The sequence below is a fragment of the Pteronotus mesoamericanus genome, unplaced genomic scaffold, assembly GCF_021234165.1.
Source record: "Pteronotus mesoamericanus isolate MK-2021 breed Mesoamerican mustached bat unplaced genomic scaffold, CSHL_Meso_final scaffold_636, whole genome shotgun sequence".
Taxonomy (NCBI): Eukaryota; Metazoa; Chordata; class Mammalia; order Chiroptera; family Mormoopidae; genus Pteronotus; species Pteronotus mesoamericanus.
The window spans coordinates 3,934,410-3,955,709 of NW_026555324.1; the positions used below are offsets into that span (position 1 = coordinate 3,934,410).

General features: G+C 40.6%; 2 protein-coding genes across 2 annotated transcripts in view; both read right to left on the reverse strand.

Moving 5' to 3' along the window:
- The window catches only part of LOC129061429 (adhesion G protein-coupled receptor E2-like), a 29,618-nt gene extending 23,320 nt beyond the window's left edge, over positions 1–6,298 (reverse strand). The window contains 1 exon segment of the mRNA XM_054562073.1: positions 6,247–6,298. Within this exon segment, the coding sequence (XP_054418048.1) occupies positions 6,247–6,277 (31 nt within the window). The 5' untranslated portion in view covers positions 6,278–6,298.
- Positions 6,299–19,708: 13,410 nt separating this feature from the next.
- Positions 19,709–21,300, reverse strand: part of LOC129061500 (adhesion G protein-coupled receptor E2-like) — a 68,078-nt gene continuing 66,486 nt past the window's right edge. Inside the window, 1 exon segment of the mRNA XM_054562161.1 lies at positions 19,709–20,213. Within this exon segment, the coding sequence (XP_054418136.1) occupies positions 20,205–20,213 (9 nt within the window). The 3' untranslated portion in view covers positions 19,709–20,204.

Sequence of the window (21,300 nt, forward strand, 5' to 3'; positions counted from 1 at the left end):
ACTGTCTAAGGTCAGACAGGGTCAACATCTGACATCACCAGAGGCAGATCCAGAAAGAAAAAACAGTGGTAAATACTAGAGGCTACCGAGACAAAATCCACTGTGGTCTTCTCCAAGATTTGCGATACTTTCTTTACTACATAGCTTTTTAACATTCATTTCAGGTCCATCAAGTTTGAGCATGTTAAGTCATTAGATTTTATACTAATAGTTTATTGCTCTACTTTCTTATAATAGTATTAATCTCTTCATAGCCTTATCAGTACTGGTTAATTTGCTGTTGATAGTGGGATTGCAGAGGGTAGTTATTTTTGCAGATGTGGGTTTGTTTCCTGGGCTTTGTGGTCTTCTTGTAGTAGCACCAGCACAAAAACTCACAAGATGTGGTGGGCAGTGGGACTCTCAGTCAACCAGCTGGATGGTAAGACCCAAAAGAATGACCAAACAACAATTAAAACCCAATTACTTCCAGAGAGCCAACATAAACGGCATAAAAGGCATCCAAACAGCAGCAAGTTCAGAAGATCAGGAGACTCCACAATGAACCTCATAGGTCTCTTTCCATAGAAGTTCACACCACAAAGTCAGGAAGTCAGGATAGATCAGTTTAAGAAGGAGGAACAAAAAAGAAGAGTCTCACAAATAATGGGAAGACAAAGAAACAACCCCCTCCATCAAAAGGAAAGGAGGATCCCCAGAAAGAGAACTAAATGAAATGGTGGCAAGTAAACTATCAGATATTGAATTCAAAACAATAGTTTTAAGGAAGATCAACGAGCTCATTGAGCTCAAAGAGAATTACCAAAAACTGCAGGGAAACTATGAGGAACTTACTGCAAACTATATCAGCATGAAAAAGCACATAGAAACTATCAATAAGAGACAAGAGGAAGTGAAGAATACAATTTCTGAATTGAACACAGTAGAAAAAATCAAAAGCAGACTAGATGAAGCTGAGGACTGAATCAGCGAGCTGGAAGACAAGGTAGAACAAAGCTCCCAGAAAGAGCAAGAAAATGGAAAAAAAAAAAAAGAATGAAGAGATGTTGAGGGAAATACAGGACAACCTGAAACGTAATAATATCTGGATAATAGCGATACCAGAAGGAGAAGAAGAGGAGCAAGGGATAGAAAACCTGTTTGAAAAAGTTATGATAGGAAACTTCCCCAATTTGAGGAGAGTAAAAGTCACACAAGTCCAGGAAGCACGGAAGGTCCCATTCAGGAGGAACCCAATGAGGCCCACTCCAAGGCACATCATCATTAAAATGGCAAATATCAAAGACAAAAAGAGACTCTCAAAGGCAGCAAGGGAGAAACAGGTAGCAACATACAAGAGAGCTCTGATATGGCTAGCAGCTGACTTCTCAGCAGAAACACTACAAGCCAGAAGAGAATGGCAAGAAATATTTCCATTAATGAAAAGCAAAGACTTGTAACCGAGACTGCTCTACCCAGCAAGGCCCTCAATTAAAATGGAAGGTAAAATAAGTAGTTTCCCCAAGAAAATAAGGCTAAAAAATACACCTCCACTGAATGAGCATTGCAAGATATGCTAAAGGGACTGCTTTAAGAAGATGAATAAAAAGAGTGAGAAAGAGAGGAACACAGGTACAAAGGGAAAAAATGAATAAGTACTTAATAATAACTTTAGATGTAAATGGATTAAATGATCCAATCAAAAGGCATAGGGTAGCTGAGTGAATTAGAAAACATGACCCACACATATGCTGCCTACAAGAGACTCGCCTCACAACAAAATACCTACACAGACTGAAAGTAAAGGGTTGGAAGTAAATATTCAGAAAAAATGTACAGAAAAAAAAAAGCAGGAGTAGCAATACTTATATCAGACAAAATAGATTTCAAAACAAGGGCCATGAAAAGAAACACAGAAGGATGCTTCATAGCACTCAAAGGAAGAATCCATCAAGAAGACATAAACATTGTAAACCTATATATACCCAACATAGGAGCACCCAAATACATAAGGAAATTCTTGGAGGACCTCAAGAAAGATATAGACAGCAACACACTGATAGTAGGGGATTTTAACATCCCTCTGTCAACGATGAATAGATCTTCCAAACAAAATATCAACAAGGATATTGTGGAACTGAACAACGTATGACATCAAATGGACTTAACTGATATTTATAGAACCTTTCATCCCAAAGAAGCAAAATACACATGGAACATTTTCAAAGATAGACCACATGATGGGACACAAAACAAGCTTCAACAAATTAAAGAAAATTGAAATAATAACAGACATTTTTTTTTGGACTACAACGGCTTGAATCTAGAAACCAACCTCAAGGAAAAAACTCAAAAACATTCAAATTCATTAGACTGAATAGCATGCTAATAAACATTGAGTGGGTCAATATGAGATCAAAGAAGAAATCAAAAAGTTTCTGGAAACAAATGAAAATGAACGCACAACAGTCCAAAACCTATGGGACACAGCAAAGGCAGTCCTGAGAGGGAAGTTCATAGCAATACAGGCCTACCTAAAAAAAGATAGAAACATTTCAAATAAACAACTTAACCCTACATCTTCAAAAACTAGAGAAACAACAACAAACAAAGCCCAGAGCGAGCATAAGGAAGGAGATAATTGAGATCAGAGCAGAATTGAATAACATAGACTAAAAGAACAAGTTAAAGGATCAATAAATCCAAGAGCTGGTTCTTTGAAAAGATGAACAAAATTGACAAGCCTTTAAGCAGACTCATCAAGAAAAAAAGGGAAACCCAAATAAATAATATCAGAAATGAAAAAGGAGAAATTACAACTCATACCACAGAAATGCAAATGATTGTAAGAAATCACTATGAACAATTGTATGCCACAAAACTTGAAAACCTGGGTGAAGTGGAAAAATTTCTAGAAAAATATAACCTTCCAACAATGAATGAAGAAGAAGCAGAAAGCCTGAACAGACAGATAACAGCTGGTGAAATTAAAGCAGTAATCAAAAGACTCCAGGCACACAAAAGGCCTGGACCAGATGGTTTCACAGGAGAATTTTACAAAACATTTAAGGGAGAGCTAACCTCTGTTCTTCTCAGACTATTCAAAAAAATCCAAGAGGGGAGACTCCCAAACTCTTTTTATGAGGCCAGCATCATCCTAATCCCCAAACCAGATAAAGACACAACAAAGAAAACTCTAGGACAATATCATTGATGAACATAGATGCTAAAATCCTCAACAAAATATTGGCAAACCGCATCCAGCAATACATTAAAAAGATCATACACCATGATCAAATGAGATTCATGCCAGGGATGTGACGATGGTATAATATTCGCAAATCAATATATGTAATATGTCACATAAAAGGACAGACAAAAACCACATGATCATATCAATAAATGTGGAAAAAGCATTTGATAATGTACAGCATCTATTTATGATTAAAAAACACTCAGCAAAGTGGGAATAAACAGGGTATACCTCAACATAATAAAGTCCATATATGAAAAACCTACAGCCAACATCATACTCAATAGGCAAAAACTAAAAGCTTCCCCACCAAGATCAGGAACAAGACAAGGTTGTCTGCTTTTACCGCTTCTATTCAACACATTATTGGAAGTCCTAGCCACAGCACTCAGAGAGGAAAAAGAAAAAAACAGGCATCCAAATTGGAAAGGAGGAAGTAAAACTGTCATTGTTTGCAGATGACATGATAGTGTACATAGAAAACCTATAGACTCCACCAAAAAACTACTCCACCTAATAAGTGGATTTGGTAAAACAGCAATGTACAAAGTCAATATTCAGAAATTGAAGGCATTTTTGTACACCAACAATGAAATATCGGAATCAGGAGCCAAGAAAGAAATCCTATTTGCTATAGCAACAAGAGAAATAAAGTAGTAATAAACTTAACCAAGGAGGTAAAAGACCTGTACCCAGAAAACTACAGAACACTGAAGAAAGAAATTAAGGAAGACACAAATAAATGGAAGCATATACCGGAAGCAATCCATGTTCATGGATTGGAAGAATTATCATCATCAAAATTTCCATACTGCCCAAAGCATTTATTGATTTAATGCAACTCTATTAAAATACCAATGACATATTTCACAGATATAGAACAAACATTTCAAAAATTTATATGGAACCATAAATGACCACAAATAGCTGCAGAAATTTTGAGAAAGAAGAACAAAGTAGGAGGGATCACAATACCTGACATCAAACTATATTACAAGGCCACTGTAATCAAAACAGTCTGGTGTTGGCATTGGAACAGATACATAGATCAATGGGACAGAATAGAGAGCCCAGAAATAAACCTATGTCTCTATGGTCAATTAATATTTGACAAAAAGGCCAGAGGCATAAAATGGAGTAAAAATAGCCTCTTCAACAAATGGTGTTGGGCGATCTGGGCAACTACATGCAAAAAAAATGAAATTTGACCACCAAATTACACCATACACAAAAGTAAATTCAAGATGGCTAAAAGACTTAAATATAAGTCGTGAAACCATAAAAGTCCTAGAAGAGAACAGAGGCAGGAAACTCTCAGATATTCCAGGGAGCAATATTTTCACCAATATGTCCCGTGGAGCAAGGGACATAAAGGAAAGAATAAACAAATGGACGTCATCAAAATAAGAAGCTTCTGTACAGCTAAAGAAAACAGCAAAATTAAAAGGAAACCAACTATATGGGAAAATATATTTGCCAATGATACGTCAGACAAGGGTTTGATCCCAAAAATATATACAGAACTCACACAACTCCACTCCAGGAAGACAAACACTCCAATTAAAAAATAGGCTAAGGACTGAAGTGACATTGCTTCAAGGAGGACATACAGAGGGCTCAGAGATATATGAAAGGATTCTCAGCATAACCAGCCATCAGAGAGATGCAAATTAAAACCACAATGAGACACCAATTCACACTGATCAAAATAGCCATCATAAACAAATCGACAAACAACAAGTGCTGGTGAAGGTACCCTAGAGCAGTGTTGGTGGGAATGCAGACTGGTGCAGCCACTGTGGAAAACAATTTGGAATCTCCTCAAAAAGCTAAAAATGGAACTTCCTTTCAACCCAGTAATTCCACTCCTGGGATTATACCCTAAGAATCCCAAAACACCAATTCAAAAGAACCTATGCACCCCTAAGTTCAAAGCAGCACAGTTTACGATAGCCAAGTGCTGGAAGCAACCTAAATGCCCATCAATAAATGAGTGGATCAAAAAACTGTGGTACATTTACACAAGGGAATACTATGCAGCAGAAAGAAAGAAGGAATTCCTACTCTTCGCGACAGCATGGATGGAACTGGAAAACATTATGCTAAGCAAAATAAGCCAGGGGGTAAAAGACAAATAGCATATGATCTCACTTATGAGTGGAACCTAATCAACAAAACAAACAAGCAAGAAAAATATAACCAGCAACATTGAAAGAAAAAAACTGACAGTAATGATAGGGGAGGAGGGAGGCGGGTAACAGGGAAAAGAAAGGGAAGGGTCAAGTCAAGGAACATGTATAAAGGACCCATGGACAAAGCAAAAGTGGGGAAGGATTGAGGGTGGGAGGTGGTGGTGGATAGGTCAGGGGAAAATGGTGGCGGGAAAATGGAGACAAATGTATATGAACAATAAAAAAATTTAAAAACATAAAGGGAATTCTACTTCCAAACTTCCTTTGACTTGAGATGCATCATGAAGGGATTCCAGCTGGCTGGCCTGCACTGCACATTTGCGTTTCCCAGATATCACTATTTCATAAACACATTTCTTAATGTAATAGGTACAGTAAGTCCTTACTTAATGTTAGTGATAGGTTCTTCTAACTGTGGCAAAATGACACATAACAAAACAGGCTAATTACTCTAAACAAGAGTTAGGTTCCTATAGCATTTCATCAATGTTATAATGAAATGACATTGAACACAATGATGTTATTCCAGGACCTGCCATGTATTTTGTTTGTCTAGAGAATCTGGTGGTAAAATAAGAAATCTCTGTTAAGGCCCCCAGTTTGCCCCAGGAATAAGTTTTAAAGTCTTTCTCATTTCAAGATTTAGTATAATTGAGTTAATATCCTTCTTCAAATTTCTTCCTTACTTTCCTTTATAAAGATAGTAGGGAAACCAGAAATAAAGGAATGAACGGAGAAAATTCTCAAACTGGACAAAGAGTTCCCAGGTAGCTTTAAAGTTCCCATACAGTCACCCATTGCCATTGATATAACACTACCTACCTGGCAGCAGCCTGAGATGCCCGTTTCCCATGGTGCAGACACCAGCAGGGCCAGCCGCAGAGAGCCTCTGACCCTGGTCTGTGAGTGTTACAGACTTCTTGATTTAAATGTGACTGATGTTTCAGATTAGCTGATTTAGGAAACAGATAATCTAGATGGGTTTTCCCCCTGCTTTGTCCACTGACTAACTTCTTTAAAACTCACAATTCTGTTTTTAAACTATTTGCATAGCATTGTTCATATTCTTACTGAAAACCTCCTTGAGGGTTTTTCTAACTTTTTGATATAGAAGGAACTCCCAACCATGAAGAATCACTCTACTGGTCTTTTTGCCCCTATAATGATCTTGGATCCAAGTCAACAGACTTATCTATTATCTATTAACAAGATTCAATATTTTTGTTTTTATTTGGATATAAATATAGATTCACAGAAAGTTGCAAAAACAATACCAAGAGGTCCTGTGTGTGATTTACCCAGTTCCCTGAAAAGGTTGCATTTCTATGTAATGACAGTCCAATATCTAAATCAAGAAACTAACATTGGTACAGTGTATGTTCAATCCACGTTGTATTATCCAGTGTAGATTCCTGTAGCTGTCTCTGCCACCTGGATACATAAACATTCCATCAGGAGGTTCAAGATGGAGGCCTAGGCTAACAGAGCTCAACTCCTTGCACAACCACATCAAAATTACAACTAAACTACAGAGCAACCATCCCTCAGAACCATCAGAAATCAAGCTGAATGGAAGTCCTGGTCCCACACCCACGTGTGGCAGATAAAAATCAGGAGGTATATCAGGCAAGTGTTCCAGGGCCAGGAAGATAAGTGTTAACTTCTAGCTGTAAAAACCAGTGGGGATTGACACTGAGGAAGACGAACTGCTCGAATCTCAGGCAGCTCCTCTTAAAGGGCCCAGGCACAGACTTACTCAGACTCACTCCTTCTGAGCTCCAACACAGGAGCAGAGCCTTCAAAGGCATCAGAGACTTACAGGGAGAAACTGAGTTGTCCAGCATCAGACAAGAACTGGAGACCAGCACTCAAGTGCCCAGCTCGGGTAATAGGGGAGCCTGTGCCACTGGACTCTATAGGACATTTACTATAATAGGCCACTCTACCAGCCAGGGAGTTGTGGCAGCTCTACCTAATATGTGGAAACAAACAAGCATCTGCCAAAATGAGGAAGCAAGGGAGCATGGCCCAAATAAAAGAACAGAGCAAAACTCCAGAGGGAGAACTGAACAAAATGGAGATAAGCAGCCTGCTAGATGCAGAGTTCAAAACACTGGTTATAAGATGCTCAGTATGTTAGTGGGGACCTCAACAGCATAAAAAAGAGCATAGAAACCATAAAAAAGATCCATCCAGAAATGAAGGATACACTAACTGAAATGAACAACGGATTGCAGGTAATCAACAATAGAGGGGATGGAGTCAAGAATCAAATCAGAGATTTAGAATATAAGGAAGCAAAAAACACCCAATCAGAACAACAAGAAGAAAAGAGAATCCAAAAAAATGAGGATAGTTTAAGGAGCCACTGGGACAACTTCCAGCCTATGAACATTTGCATCATGGGGTGCCAGGAGGAAAGAGCAAGACATTGAAAACTTATTTGAAAAAATAATGACAAAGCTTCCCTCACTTGGTAAAGGAAATAGACATACAAGTCCAGGAAGCTCAAAGAGTCCCAGAAAAGATAGACCCAAAGAGGCCTGCACCAAGACACATCATAATTAAAATGCCAAAGGTTAAAGACAAAGATAGAATCTTTAAAGCAGTAAGAAAAAAAAAAGGAGTTCGTTGCCTATAAGTGAGCTCCCATAAGATTGTTAACTGATTTCTCAAAAGAAAGTTTGCAGGCCAGACAGAATTGGCCAAAAAGTATTCAAATTAATGAAAAGCAATGACCTACAACAAGCAAGGACCTAAGATTATGTTATCCAACAATTATTACTTAGAATTAAAAGACAGATAAAGAACAGCCCAGACAAGAAAAGGCTAAAGGAGTTCATCATTACCACACAATTATTATATGAAATGTTAAAGGGTCTTCTTGAAAAAGAAGAAGGAGATCAAAAATATAAACAATGAAGGGGTAATAAATACATATCTGTCAATAATTGAATCTAAAAAAGAAACAAACAAGAAGAGGAGAAACAGAATCATAGATAAAGAGAAGGTTTTCATGGTAGCCAGATGGGAGGAGGGTCAGGGGTACTTGCAAAAAGGTGTAGGGATTAAGAAATCCAAATTGGTAGTTATGGAATAGTCACGGGGATGTGAAGTACAGCATAGGAAATAGAGTAGCCAAGGAACATATGCATATATGCATGACCCATGTACATGAACAATGGTGTGGGGATTGCCTGAGAGAGGGGGGGTATAGTCTGGGTGGACGGGGACAAAGGAAAAAAATTTGGGACACCTGTAATAGCATAAATAATAAAATATAATTTAAATTAAAAAAATTCCATCAGCACAAGGATCTCCATCATGCTAGGCCAACATCTCTAAAACCTGGCAAGTCTAAAACTAAGGTGTTCTCATTCTTCAACAACATTCAAAGGAGTTGTGGATTCTTATTATTTATAAGTGAAAATATTCCTGATATGTTTTTTTAATGAGAAAAAATATATCCTCTCCCAAAAAATCTTCCAATACTCTGTATGATAGAATTACAGTGATTTTCTTTGTCCACATTTCTCTTTTTGTTTCCTACACAGGCATGAATATTAGTCTGCTAGGGCTGCCATGACAAAACAGTATAGACTAGGCAGCGTTACAACAGAAATTTCTTTTCTCAGGATTTGGAGGCTGGACATCCAAGATTGAGGTTCTGGCAGGGTTGTTTCCTGATGAGAGCTCTCTTGTGGTTTGTAGATGGCTGCCTCATCCCTGTGTCCTCACATGACCTTTCTGTGTGTGTGTGTGAGTGTGTGTGTGTGTGTGTGTGTGTGTGTGTGTGTATGAACAAGAAAGAGACATTGATTGACTGACATTACAGATGTCCTCTAGTTCGAAAGCCCCAGCTCTTCTTCACCTTCTATTTCTCGGTCATGACACCACCACGGCCCTGTTCCTCTCACTCCTCCTTTGACCTGTGTCTCCTTCACAAAGTGCTGTTCCCAGTGCTGTGGACTCCAGAGATCACACAATCTCTGATGCGCCTTCCAGCACACAGAGATCTGTACACCTGTACAAGCCATCATGCGATTGCTGGACAGCTCCCAGATGGAGGCGGGAAACTCGGATAACAAAAACGTGGGGTAAGAAAGGCACCTCCAACCAGAAAACACTGTTGGGATGGAGACTGCTCAGAAGCCCCAAGGAACGGAGACACCAGCACCACCTGCCGTTGGAAGAAGAGCTGAGGAATCTCAGGGTATTTTAAGAGGAAGAAATGGATGCGGCTACCCCCAGATGAAGACCGTTTCTGAGACTCACTTGCAGAATAAGCTTCCTCTCCCCACTTCCCTCTTGTTGGTGAAAAAACCCAGGCCCTGGCGTGGACTCCCCACCTTCCCTCGCTAAGGGGGCTGGGTGGGCACACTCACCTCTGGGGATCAGAGCTGCAGCTCCCAATGGCAACAGCAGCAGTACAGAAAGCTTTGGGGCAGAAAGACAGACAGGTGACAACAGTCAAGCTCCACATGGCCACTGCCTCCTCACTAGTCTCTGACCCTGCAGCACAGAGTTCCCAGCAGTGACTCCAGGCTCCTGATGTCAGGCTCCTGCACTTTGAATGGAGTCTGAAGTTCACTCGGCCTTCTTGCCCCCACCACCTCCTGGGACTTGCCTAGGAGTCAGTCCCCAACAGACACAAGCCTTCATGGAACCTCAGATGCAACAGGTAAGGAGACAGTATTCACAGACAGCTGATGCCAGGAACACATCTTAGGAACCGCAACCTCTCCCAGTGGAGGGGGTAGATCTTAAAGGAGAAAGTCCTTTAAGGTCAGAGTGCCTTTGCCCAGATCCAGGCATTAGTGGAAATCTGCTGCTGCTTTTTACAATTTCCCTCCCAGGATTACTGAGCTCCCTGTTTCGAGACATACAAGGAGAGAGCGGGTTTTGGAGTAAGACAGCTGTACCGAGCCCAGCTCCTCCACTTGGCACCAGAGCCTCCCAGTATCTGGTCCCTGTGTTCCCTCTGCATTCTTTTCCTGGCACGGAGGCTCATTTCTAAGTGAGAGATACAAGCGGATGGTCTAGGGCGTGTGAGCTGAGTGTGGAGATCTGAACGTCCTGTTGCCACTGGACCACATTTTGTACGTAAGATCCCCGTTCAACTCATGAACTGACAGGCGGCTGGTCTGTCTCGTTCTTTGGTCTCTGGGTTCCTTTGGTGTCTGGGGGCCCTTTCCACACATGGTTTTTTCAGGGAACCTGTGGCCAAATCAAGGAACATCTGGGGCCACCAGAAGCTGGAAGAGCAGTGAAGGGTTTTCCCCCAGAGTTTCAGAGGAAGTTCGGTCCTGCTAACGCCTGAAATTCAGACTTCTGGTCTCCAGAATTGTGAGAGAATAAACTTCTGTTGTTTTAAGTCACCAAGTTTATGATGATGACACCAGCCACAGGAAATTAATGCAGCCTGACACTTGGACCTGAGTGGCAGATGTAGGCTCTGGAGCGAGCCTGCTTGGGTGGGATTCCCATTTCATCACTTACTATCTGTGTGTCCTTGGGCAAGTTGCTGAGCTTTCCTGTGCCTCAAATTTCTCATCATAAAATTGGAGTAATAACAGCACTTCCTACACAGGCCTGTGGTATGGATTAAATGAGTAATATTCATAAACTCCTTAGTAGAGTAACTACCACATAGTATGTGCTCAGTAAGTGTTAATCACTATTAGTATTGATAGTAATAGCATTAATGTTCCCATAGACAATCAGTCTAAATACCAGTGAGTCTCCCCCATTGACCAAAATGGCACAGGGGGAGGTTCTTACATGCAAAAAGGTGGACAGATAATTGGGTAGAGAAAACCCTCCCTTCCCTATCCCTATAAGAACCGCAGGCTTGCGCAGGAAGGGAGACGGTCTTTGAGACAGGAGTCCACCTCTTTCCCTTTGCACCAGCACCTGTCTCACAGGTTTTGTTGTGGCAGGCAGCCGAACCTGCCTCTGGATTACATTAATACACTAATGCCGTGTCAGGGTGTGAAATCCACTCTTTTTCAACTTTGAAAGGGATCACTTATGACTGAATCTGTTTCCACAAATCTATTCCAAGTTTTCCTTCTGAGATTGGAATTCTAAGCTCACTCAGCAATTTTTTTCCTGTTTCCCATCATGCCTTTTTCTAAAATGTGACCCACAAAGTAGGAAATAAAAGAGTTCTGGCCTTGTATATAACATGTGATTTCACAAGTTGGTTTGCTTCATGAACTGTTGAGTGTATTGTACGTAAACATCAACCCTTAAACTCTATGGAGGCACTACCTTTGCATTGTGCTTCTTTCACAATCTCCATAACGTTTCAACCAAAGTTTTATAAGCAGAAGTTGCCCAGTAGAAATGGTCCCTAGTCAGAAACTGCATTTCCCATAGCAGGCTAGTAAGACCTGAAACTAGGTAAGCGATGAATGTTTTCTCGAAATCAGGAAACAAATCACAAAGCATGTATTGATCACCTATTGTATGTTAGCTATTCTACCAGGCACAAGAGAGAAAAAAGAATAAAAAAACTTAAGTTAATATCTCAAGAAAGTTGCCCTCAGCTGTACACTATTATCCTCAAATCATCCAATGTTCCACAAAGAACCAACAGATTGACCATATTTTCGTTAACACATTGGTGAGGGAGAGGTCATAGATTTCTGGGACTTAATCCTATACAATAGGAGTGAAAAAATATCTATATAATCCCCATATAAGTGAAAAATCTCCATATAATCTCCAAGTATTTCCCTTGACACAAGTGTCAGCCTCTTCCCTCTGAGAAGCTAAAAAATGAAATAAAATCCTGGTTTCCCCCCATTATTCTTTTATTTCCCCAAATAATGCAAAAGCAAGTCAGGAAAAAAGTGGAGGGGATATTCCAAGTGGATAAAACAGTTCTCATGTTATTCTGGGTATAGAACACATTCAGTGAGCTTCAGGGAGTGCACAGATCATAACTCCCCAGTTTGATGAATCAAGACATAAACATCTAGAGTTCCCCCCAAATTTCCTCCACATCCCCTCAAGGTAACCACTCTTCAGACTTCTCTTGTCATTGATTAGCTTTTCCTGTTTGTGAACAATCCCAGATAGTTTGAAATGAGCCATACATTGGTTATAATTGTGCTTATGTGGCAGAAATCATAAGCAGCTGCTTCTCATGGTATAGAGGCAATCAAACCCAGCTGGGAAGAACTTTCTATCTTGGATTTTAACTCAAAAATATTGCTGCTCAAATAAATGACAGGAGAATCAATGTGTGGGTTTTCTAGATAAGCTGACATAGGAAACATCTAGCATAGATTCTTTCTTCCTCATGTTTTCTCAGATCCCCAATTCTGCTTTTCGTAGTCCTCACCCAAGGATATGTTTATTGATGAGAGAGAGAGAGAGAAAGAGAGAGAGAGAGAGAGAGAGAATATCAATTGGTTGCCTCCTGTACGTGCCCCAATGGAGGACCAAACCCACAAACTAGGTATGAGCCCCTGAGTGGGAATCGAACCTCCGACCTTTTGGTGTATGGAATGACACTCCATCAGCCTGGCCAGGGCCAAGTTCTGCTTGTTGCTTTTTAAGATTTTATTTATTTATTTATTTTTAGAGAGAGGAAAGGAAGGAAGAAAAAAATGGAGAGAAACATAGATGAGTGAGAGAAACACACACATCTATCTGGGGCTCTTCTCGCCCCCACAAACCAGGACCTGGTTGCTACCCAAGCATGTGCCCTGACCAGGAATCAAACCAGCAAGCTTTTAGTTTGTAGGAGAACACCCAATCCACTGAGCCACATAAGTCAGGGCCAAGTTCTGTTTTTTATTTTGGGCATTACCAGTGACTGTACAGCCAGCCTACCTGGTGGTGGCTCACGTTTCCTATTGATAAGGAAGAAAAGGATGTGACTGTGTCCCCAAAAGGAAGCTTCATGACTAGCTCACTAAAGCCTTCCTACTCTGTAAGACAGGCTTCAATCTATGGGTCATTCAATAAGAAAACTTGCCTGAAGTCACAAAACGAGCCACTGGCAGGGCCAAGAATCACATTCTTGGCTCTTTACTGAGAAAGCCTGTGCCCTTTCTCTCTTGTTTAATTAGTGTAACCAGAGTGTATACAAAAGAAAACAGGAAATGAAAAAGAAAACAACTTGGGTAGATAGCCTACTTAGTTGCGTGGCTACACACAGAGATGGTCATCAATTATAAACTTTATGGCATTATTTGTAAAATGATTTTCTTTTTTAAAAACATTCTATTTATTTATTTTTAGAAAGAGGGGAAAGGAAGGAGAAAGAAAGAAACATCAATGTGCTGATACCTCCAGTGCACCCCTTACTGGGGACCAAGCCCTCAACCCAGGCATGTGCTCTGACCGGGAATCAAACCTGCTACCCTTTGGTTTGCAGGCCAGCTCTCAATCAACTGAGCCACACCAGCCAGAGCCATTACTTGTAAGATGAAACCTGAGAGACAAATAGCCAATAGACACTGTAGGCTGAAGGTTGAAAGGAAGAATCACCTCAGAGGTGGACTTTCCTCCAGATAAGTAACTGGGATCACATGACTATGATTCTTCAAGCCAGGCTTCAGATTGTGAATTTTATCCTGGGAGCATTAGACATCCATGAAAGAATCTTAGGGAAGGGGTACTTGCTAGTCCCGCACCTGGGGGAATTCTGTGTCTGGGGAGAGTGACTTGGACGCCAGCACAAGCCCCACACTGCTCTACGTTGGGGGCCAAGTCTCTACTTGGTCTCTACCTCCGCAATTTGGAATCTCCTGGGAAAGTCCATTTCTATGGAAAAATAAAGCAGGCAGCCAGATGCCAAAGAAATGGCTTTTCCATCAAGATGCCAACATTGGGGTTGTCATGAGGGCATCATCATTCACACCCCACACTCACTGGGCATGGCTGTCATGGGGCTGATGTGGGAGAATCACAGCCTCGACCTGCACCCTTCTGAGGAGTCACACAGCTGCTGGAGTCTCAAAACCAGAAGTCAGGTATCTCCAGAGTCTCCAAGCCAAAGTCCTGGAGTCTGAACCCAGAACCAGAAGATCACAGGTCCAGGTTCCAGAGACATAGACATGGCTAGAATATTGGCAGGGGCTGGGATTCTTCCTGCACTGGAATCTGTCAACCTGGGGATTCAGACGCGCAGAGGGCGGACTTGAGGAGACCTACACCGGGATTCCTGGAGTCTGACCATCCCTGAGGGCCAGCATGTAGTACAGCAGCTAGCTGATTTGGGGAATTGGGGCAATACGAGTGAAAGGGTGGAGGGACAAAAAAATGTACATTTGAAGCGGTCAGGTAACCAAGGACTCTGAGAGACCAAGTAGCAAAGCCTTGTGCAGACTGACCCTAACTCACCATTGTTCCGGTGAAAGGCATGGTCTCTTCCTGAGGCACCGTATTGTGGGAAACACAGGACTCCAAATCCAGGGCTGGCCTCCCACCTGGCACTGCACAGAGCTGGTATGAAATCCCTGTGATGAGGGCGTGTGCTGCCTACAGGCTCTCACCTCGGCTCCCCTCTGCCATCCACGTCAGGGAAGCACCACCACCATCTCAGGCTTCATGAGTAAGGAGCATGGATTTTTTTTCTGATTGAAGAACCTTTATTAAAATATTTTTCAAAGGAAGATACTGTGACTAGAGGTAAAAAGTATGTGTGAAAATATTTGAGCTGACATACACATTTTGATTTTAAAAACGTAACTAAAAGTAGACGCCATTAGCAGTATTGCCTCTTAGCTACCACTTACTTCTGTAGGCTATCACTGAATCTAATAAAATGGACCAACCGATGGCTTTTCTGACCAGCAAAGTTTTGTATTTTCATTGCAAAAAAAAAAGGTAATAAACATAATAGCAAAACAAGGGTCTCAAACCTTATCTAAAAGACTGCCTACCTTGGCCGCCACCTGGTCCCTGGCTTTCCAATATGCTCACCTTCCCTTCTAGTTCATATTGCAGAAGTACCCGTCTTAGGACAAAGCGTCCTTTGAAAGTCTAACAGGTGGATCAGTCTTTAAGATTATCTTAGATCCTCACACACACTTCCTTTGTCCCATCCCAGGATCTAAGGGTACAGCCTCAGACTGAGTCAGGTGCCTAGGAACTCCCTATTCTTAAATCCTCCATGAACACCAGGTGCTATGTTCTCTCCACTCTGAGTAGAGATTGCCAGGGTCGGGGTGGGGCGGGGAATTTAAAAAGTAGTGGCTTTGACTCTGCGGGTGAGAGGAAGCAGCCTGCAGGAGCCTGCAGCCTATTGGGCTCAGAGACCATACATACTCCACTTGGGAGCATTACCCGCCTACAAATTCATACAGACTCAGCAAGCATGCCAAAAGCTTGTTTTCTATCCAGCACAAGGCTAGGCTTAGTGGAAGTCACACTGAACAGGCTTCATGTGGTCTCTGACCTCAGGGAACTTAACAGAAAATATCAAGTCCAATAAACAATTGTAAGAACAGTGTAATTTAGGTGAACCCTGTCTCTGACTTCTGCTTTGGATTTAGAAATGCAGTGGACATTGTAGCTGCCACAGCAAATGAAAAGGCTGAATAATCAACAAAAACATAACTTTCTTGACACCATCAGAGAGCTCAAGCCACAAGCAGCTGAGTAGCCTGAAATCGAGGGGGAGAGAGGTGGACAGAGTGCTGATCACCTGTGGCAAAGGATGAAGACAGCACCATCACATAAATGGGGAAAATTTCTGTTAAAATTTCTAACCAGTTGCTAAAGGCCAAGTGCAGGCTTCTGTGAGAGGAAAGAATCAGAGCCTCAGACGCCGCGTGAGTTCTCACCCGCTTACAGGCTCCGCTTGGCCACCACCAGGACCTCATGAGGAAGATGCGGCACAGGGCCGGAGCTGGGAGGAAGCCTCCCCTCTGCCTGTCATCCTTTGGACAACGAGTACAGAAAATACTTTTTTTGTGTCCATTCCAAGTAACTGATCCTGGCACCATTGTGGGAGAGAGTGTGCAGGAAATGTTTGACATTCACTTCCTAGAGAATTGGGGTTTCCCGGTCCACACAGCGTGCTCAGCCCACTCCCAGAACAGCCTAGGAACTATGACCCAGCTCCTCAGTTGTCTTGGGTTAAGCCCTGCACTTCAACCTGTTTTTCTACACAAATTCCCTCAAGTTAAATATATATAACAAGGAAAACCATCCTCAAATGTAATTCTTATAACAGCATAAAAAAGGAAGGTAACGTTAAATACCTGTATTTGGTTTCCATACCTACATGCCTTGACTTCTTCACTCTTCATGTAAAGACTTACTAATTTTTCACTCAAAAAATAGTTTTCTTGCTCACCATGTGCTACACACAGATCCTAGTTCCTGATTTCACAGAGCTTCTTGCAGAAAAAAATTGTTAGAGTAAAATCAATAGAGCCTCTACATCTTTACATTTTATAAACTGAGCTGTGGAAAAGGTGTATATTGCTAAAGCACATCGTGCAAGTTGTATTTCTACATATTATCTCATGCTAAGCATGTGATGCAGGCAACATCTAATTCCAGAGCAATTGCATCTGAAAGACATTTCCTGTAGGTTTCCACAGACCGCATTTGTGTAATTTGAACACCATAGGAAGTGGCTGTAAATGCTTATAACATTGAAAATATTGATGAGTCCACAGTGATACCTAAAAATAGCCAATAATTGTAAAAGACAGGACAGAACTAGAAAATAGGGATTTTCCAATACTGAGTAAACAGCACTAAAACACGCTGTGAAAAGCTAGTCCTGCAGTGCCAGAAACTCACCTCACAGATCACTGATTAATCACAAGGGCCAAAGTGCGCATGTACAGCAGGGAGGTCTGAACTTAATGATCTTATTAGCTTGCCAACAGGTGGAGACCTGACTTTATATATGTCCTGATAAGATGAGAGGTGTCAACATCCCACATGTGGTAAATAAAGAATTATTTGCAAATCAGTCCAACCTAAATCTAACCCAGCCTTTAGACCAAGGGTTGGAAAACTATAACATGCAGGCTAAATCCTGGCATCTGCCTGTTTTTGTAAATAAAGTTTTGTTAGAACACATCAGAGTCAAAGTCACTCACGGCTGCATTGTCTAGGGCTCCTTTCCTACTACACTGTCAGAGCTGAGTAGTTGTGAAAGACACTGCAAGGCCACAAAGCCAAAACATATTTACTAACTAGCGCATTACAGAAAAAGCTTGCTGGGGTCTGTTCTTTCAGACCTAAGTATCAGTACACATGGAATACAGGGAACAGAATGACAAGTTAAATGACATCACGAGGAAGCAATCGGGCAAATCAAGAATATGGGTCATTCAACAAGCCAGGTGATCTGGACTCTTCTAAAGGCAATATCATCTTAAAAGAAAAGGTTACTATCTTCTAAAAAAGCGATTCGGGGCTATTCTAGAAAACAGGCAAGAGCAACACAATAATCAGATTCAATGTCAGTTTTATGGGGATTCTGATTTAAAGACACAACCATAAAAATGTTTTGGAGGCAATGGGAAATCTACATGTATCAGCTATTACAATTATTATTAATAAATGTCTAATCACTGTGTTGTAAACCTGAAACTAATAAATATGGGATGTCAACTATAATTTAAAAATAGTGTTTTTTGGTGTAATAAGAGTATCATAGCTATGTAGAGAATAGTCTTTAAATTCTTCAATATTTGATGATTAAATATCAAAGACTGAAGTGTCACGATATCTGCCACTATCAAATGTAGCAAGAACATGTATATGTGTGTACATACATTAAGAAAGGATTATAGTGACGTTTGTCGTTATTGACTCCAGGTGAACAGCATATGCATGTTTATTGTACCAGTCCAAATTCTCTTTAATTTGGTAGTAAATACAAGTTAGAGTAAAAGCAAAAAAAATATTAATTCGTTTTTAATTTATTAATATAAACCTTTACAAATTCCTAGATGTGCAGAAAATGCCATTTCCTCTGCACAAAACGAGTTCTGTGAATAGTTAACATATAAACCTACAAATTTGCATGTTTATATGGGGATGGATTTAAAATCTACAAGTTAACAATAAAATCAAATTATTAAAACATTAGGAAAAAAGAGAGATCTGAACTTCTCTGCCTAGCAAACAAAAATGGAAATGAGGATTGCTCCCAACCGAAAAATAAGAAAAGTCCATATAAACTAGAAAATCATTAAGTTCTTGAACCCATAACACAGCTGAGGTAAAAAGACAACAAAGTAACCAAAAATCTAAGGAAAGGCAGGACCATTCAAGCAGAGATTATCAGGAGAACTGGCTTATTTATGGCAGAGTTTAAAAGAAGTGATTGGAGTGAAAACCAAGTAGTTACAAATAATTCATCTAGTTTCATATTTTTGCATGTTTCTGTCCAATGTTACCAACACCATTTGTTGACTGGATTGTCTTTACCCCACTGTATGTTCTCTATACCTTTCTCAAACATTAATTGACTGTATAGACATGGGTTTATTTCTATACCACCTTTTTACTCCATATACAAGAATAAACTCAAAGTGGATTAAAGAGAAATACAAGATTTGATACCATAAATATCCTAGAAGAAAACGTGAGCAATAAAATCTTGGAAATTTTTCATAGTAGTATTTTTTCTGATGTATCTCCTTGAACATGAGAAACAAAAGGAAAACATAAACAAATGGGGCTATATCAAACTAAAAAGGTTTTCCACAGCATAGGAAACCACCAAGAAAATGAAAAGACACCCCGCTAAGTGGGAAAACATATTCACCAATGATACATCTGATAAGGCGTTCACGTTCAAAATTTATAAAGAACTCCTATAACTCAAAACCCAGATGACAAACAATATGATTTAAAAAGGGGCAAAGGACATAAATAGACATTTCTCCACAAAAGGCATAAAGATGACAATAGACATATAAAAAAACGCTGAAAATTAATAATCATCAGAAAAATGCGAATTAAGACCACAATGAGCTGTCACCTCACACCTGTCAAAATAGCTATCGTCAAGAAGTCTACCTTGGGCGGTATGGTTCGGTTTGTTAGAGTGTCGTACCATAAAACAAAAGGTCACGGGTTCCATTCTTGACCAGGGCACATGCCTAGGTTGCGAGCTTGGTCCCTGGTCAGGGCCCATACCAGAGGCAACTGATCGATGTTTCTCTCCCTCTCTCTTTCCCTCCGGTCTCCTCTCTCTAAAATCAATAAGCATGTCCTCGGGTGAGGAAAAGAATAAAATAAAATAATAATAATAGTAAAATGATCTGCAAACAAGGAGTGTAGCTGCAGAAATTACTTTATTTCCCTCTGAAAGCTCCATGAAGACAGGACCTGCCTGGGTCTCTCTTGATTTCTTCCTTAGACACGGTAGTAATTAATAATTTTAAACAAGCAAACAATTAAACCCATAGAAATACTAAACAAAAAATAGGAAATCCAGACTACAGCATCAACATTCCATTCTTTTTCATGCTCATAAACCTTTACTCTCTGGAAGTCTTTGTAGAAAGAAGGGACTTTCCTGTAACTTAACTCAAAGTTACCAAGGAATTGGGCCACCACTGGCATTTTACATGCTGAGATTTCCGGGTACACTGTAGGGCACAGAAAAATGCCAGATTTTGCAAGAATTGAGTTTAAGCATGTCCACCGTTACTTCTGCCACATTGCTGATAAGAAGGGCTTCTTGAAACACGCCATGAAGTTTTCTTATCCTTTCTCAATGGCTCAAAGAATGACGCTTCAGAGTTTCCATGCGATAAGACAATACAGATCAAAGCATCCTTTTAATTAACCTGAAAGACAAAGTTGTAGAAAAGAAATATAAAACTATGGAAAGACACCTTGAAAGTTTCCTCTGATGAAGGAAATGAGAAATGTAAGCAGCTTTTAATCACAAAACTCCCTTGCCAGATGGATTGCTCAGGGTAAGAAAAGGCCATATCAATTGTATTTTGCTAGACCTGGGCTTTCTAAGAAGTTTCCTCTCCCTATATTTTTAAACCCCAAGTTACAGACAATAAGAACAACTGAATGTACTACAAAAATGGTCTCTCTCTTTTAAAATGTATGTCCTGATCCCTCTGCTTCAAGGTTTCTGAAATGTTACTTTATGTTTGGAGTCACAAAAGAGGGCAGGTGGGAAATTAATGAAAGGTCAGACAGGTTATCTTTTGTCCACTACCGAGGACATAAAAGAAGAAGCATTGGATTGTTCTGTTTTTTTTCTCATCCTTTTCATCACCAATATGAGTTATTGATTCTTAGGTCTAGAGGAAGCTCGGTGTAACCGCTATTGATGCGGGCAATTTTACATGTCTCTCCCTACTCAAGAATTTATATGTTGTACTTCAGGAAATTAGTTAGAACTGAACACAAGAGAACGTACATGTAACAGGTTTCCCACAGGAGTGACATGATTTGTGGTGTTTGTTTTGAAAAGATCCCTCTGACTTCTGTGGAGAGAGGCGTTGGGAGGTGACAAGAGTGGAAAGGGGTGGTCAGTCAGGAGGATGTTGCAGTGGTTCGGGCAGGTGAAGACGGCAGCCTGGCTTGGGGGTGGGCGGGGTGGAGATTGGGCCAGCCGGGCACACTGGGGACCTCCTGAGAAGACACCAACAACGGGATTGTCCAGTGGGTAGGTGGTAGTGGGAAATAATTGTTGAGAGTAACTTTCAGGTTCCAAACTTCTGCCACATGACAGATACAGTGCCATTCAGAGAGAGAAAGACACCATGGAAAAGGATAGGGTTGGGGTGAAGACTGTGAGTCTCATATTGGAATGATGAGTCGAGGTGCCTTGGAGAAATCAATGGTGTCAAGTAAGGAGCTGGAAATGCTCTTCAAGTTCTCAGAAGAGAAGTCAGAGCTAGAGAAACATAC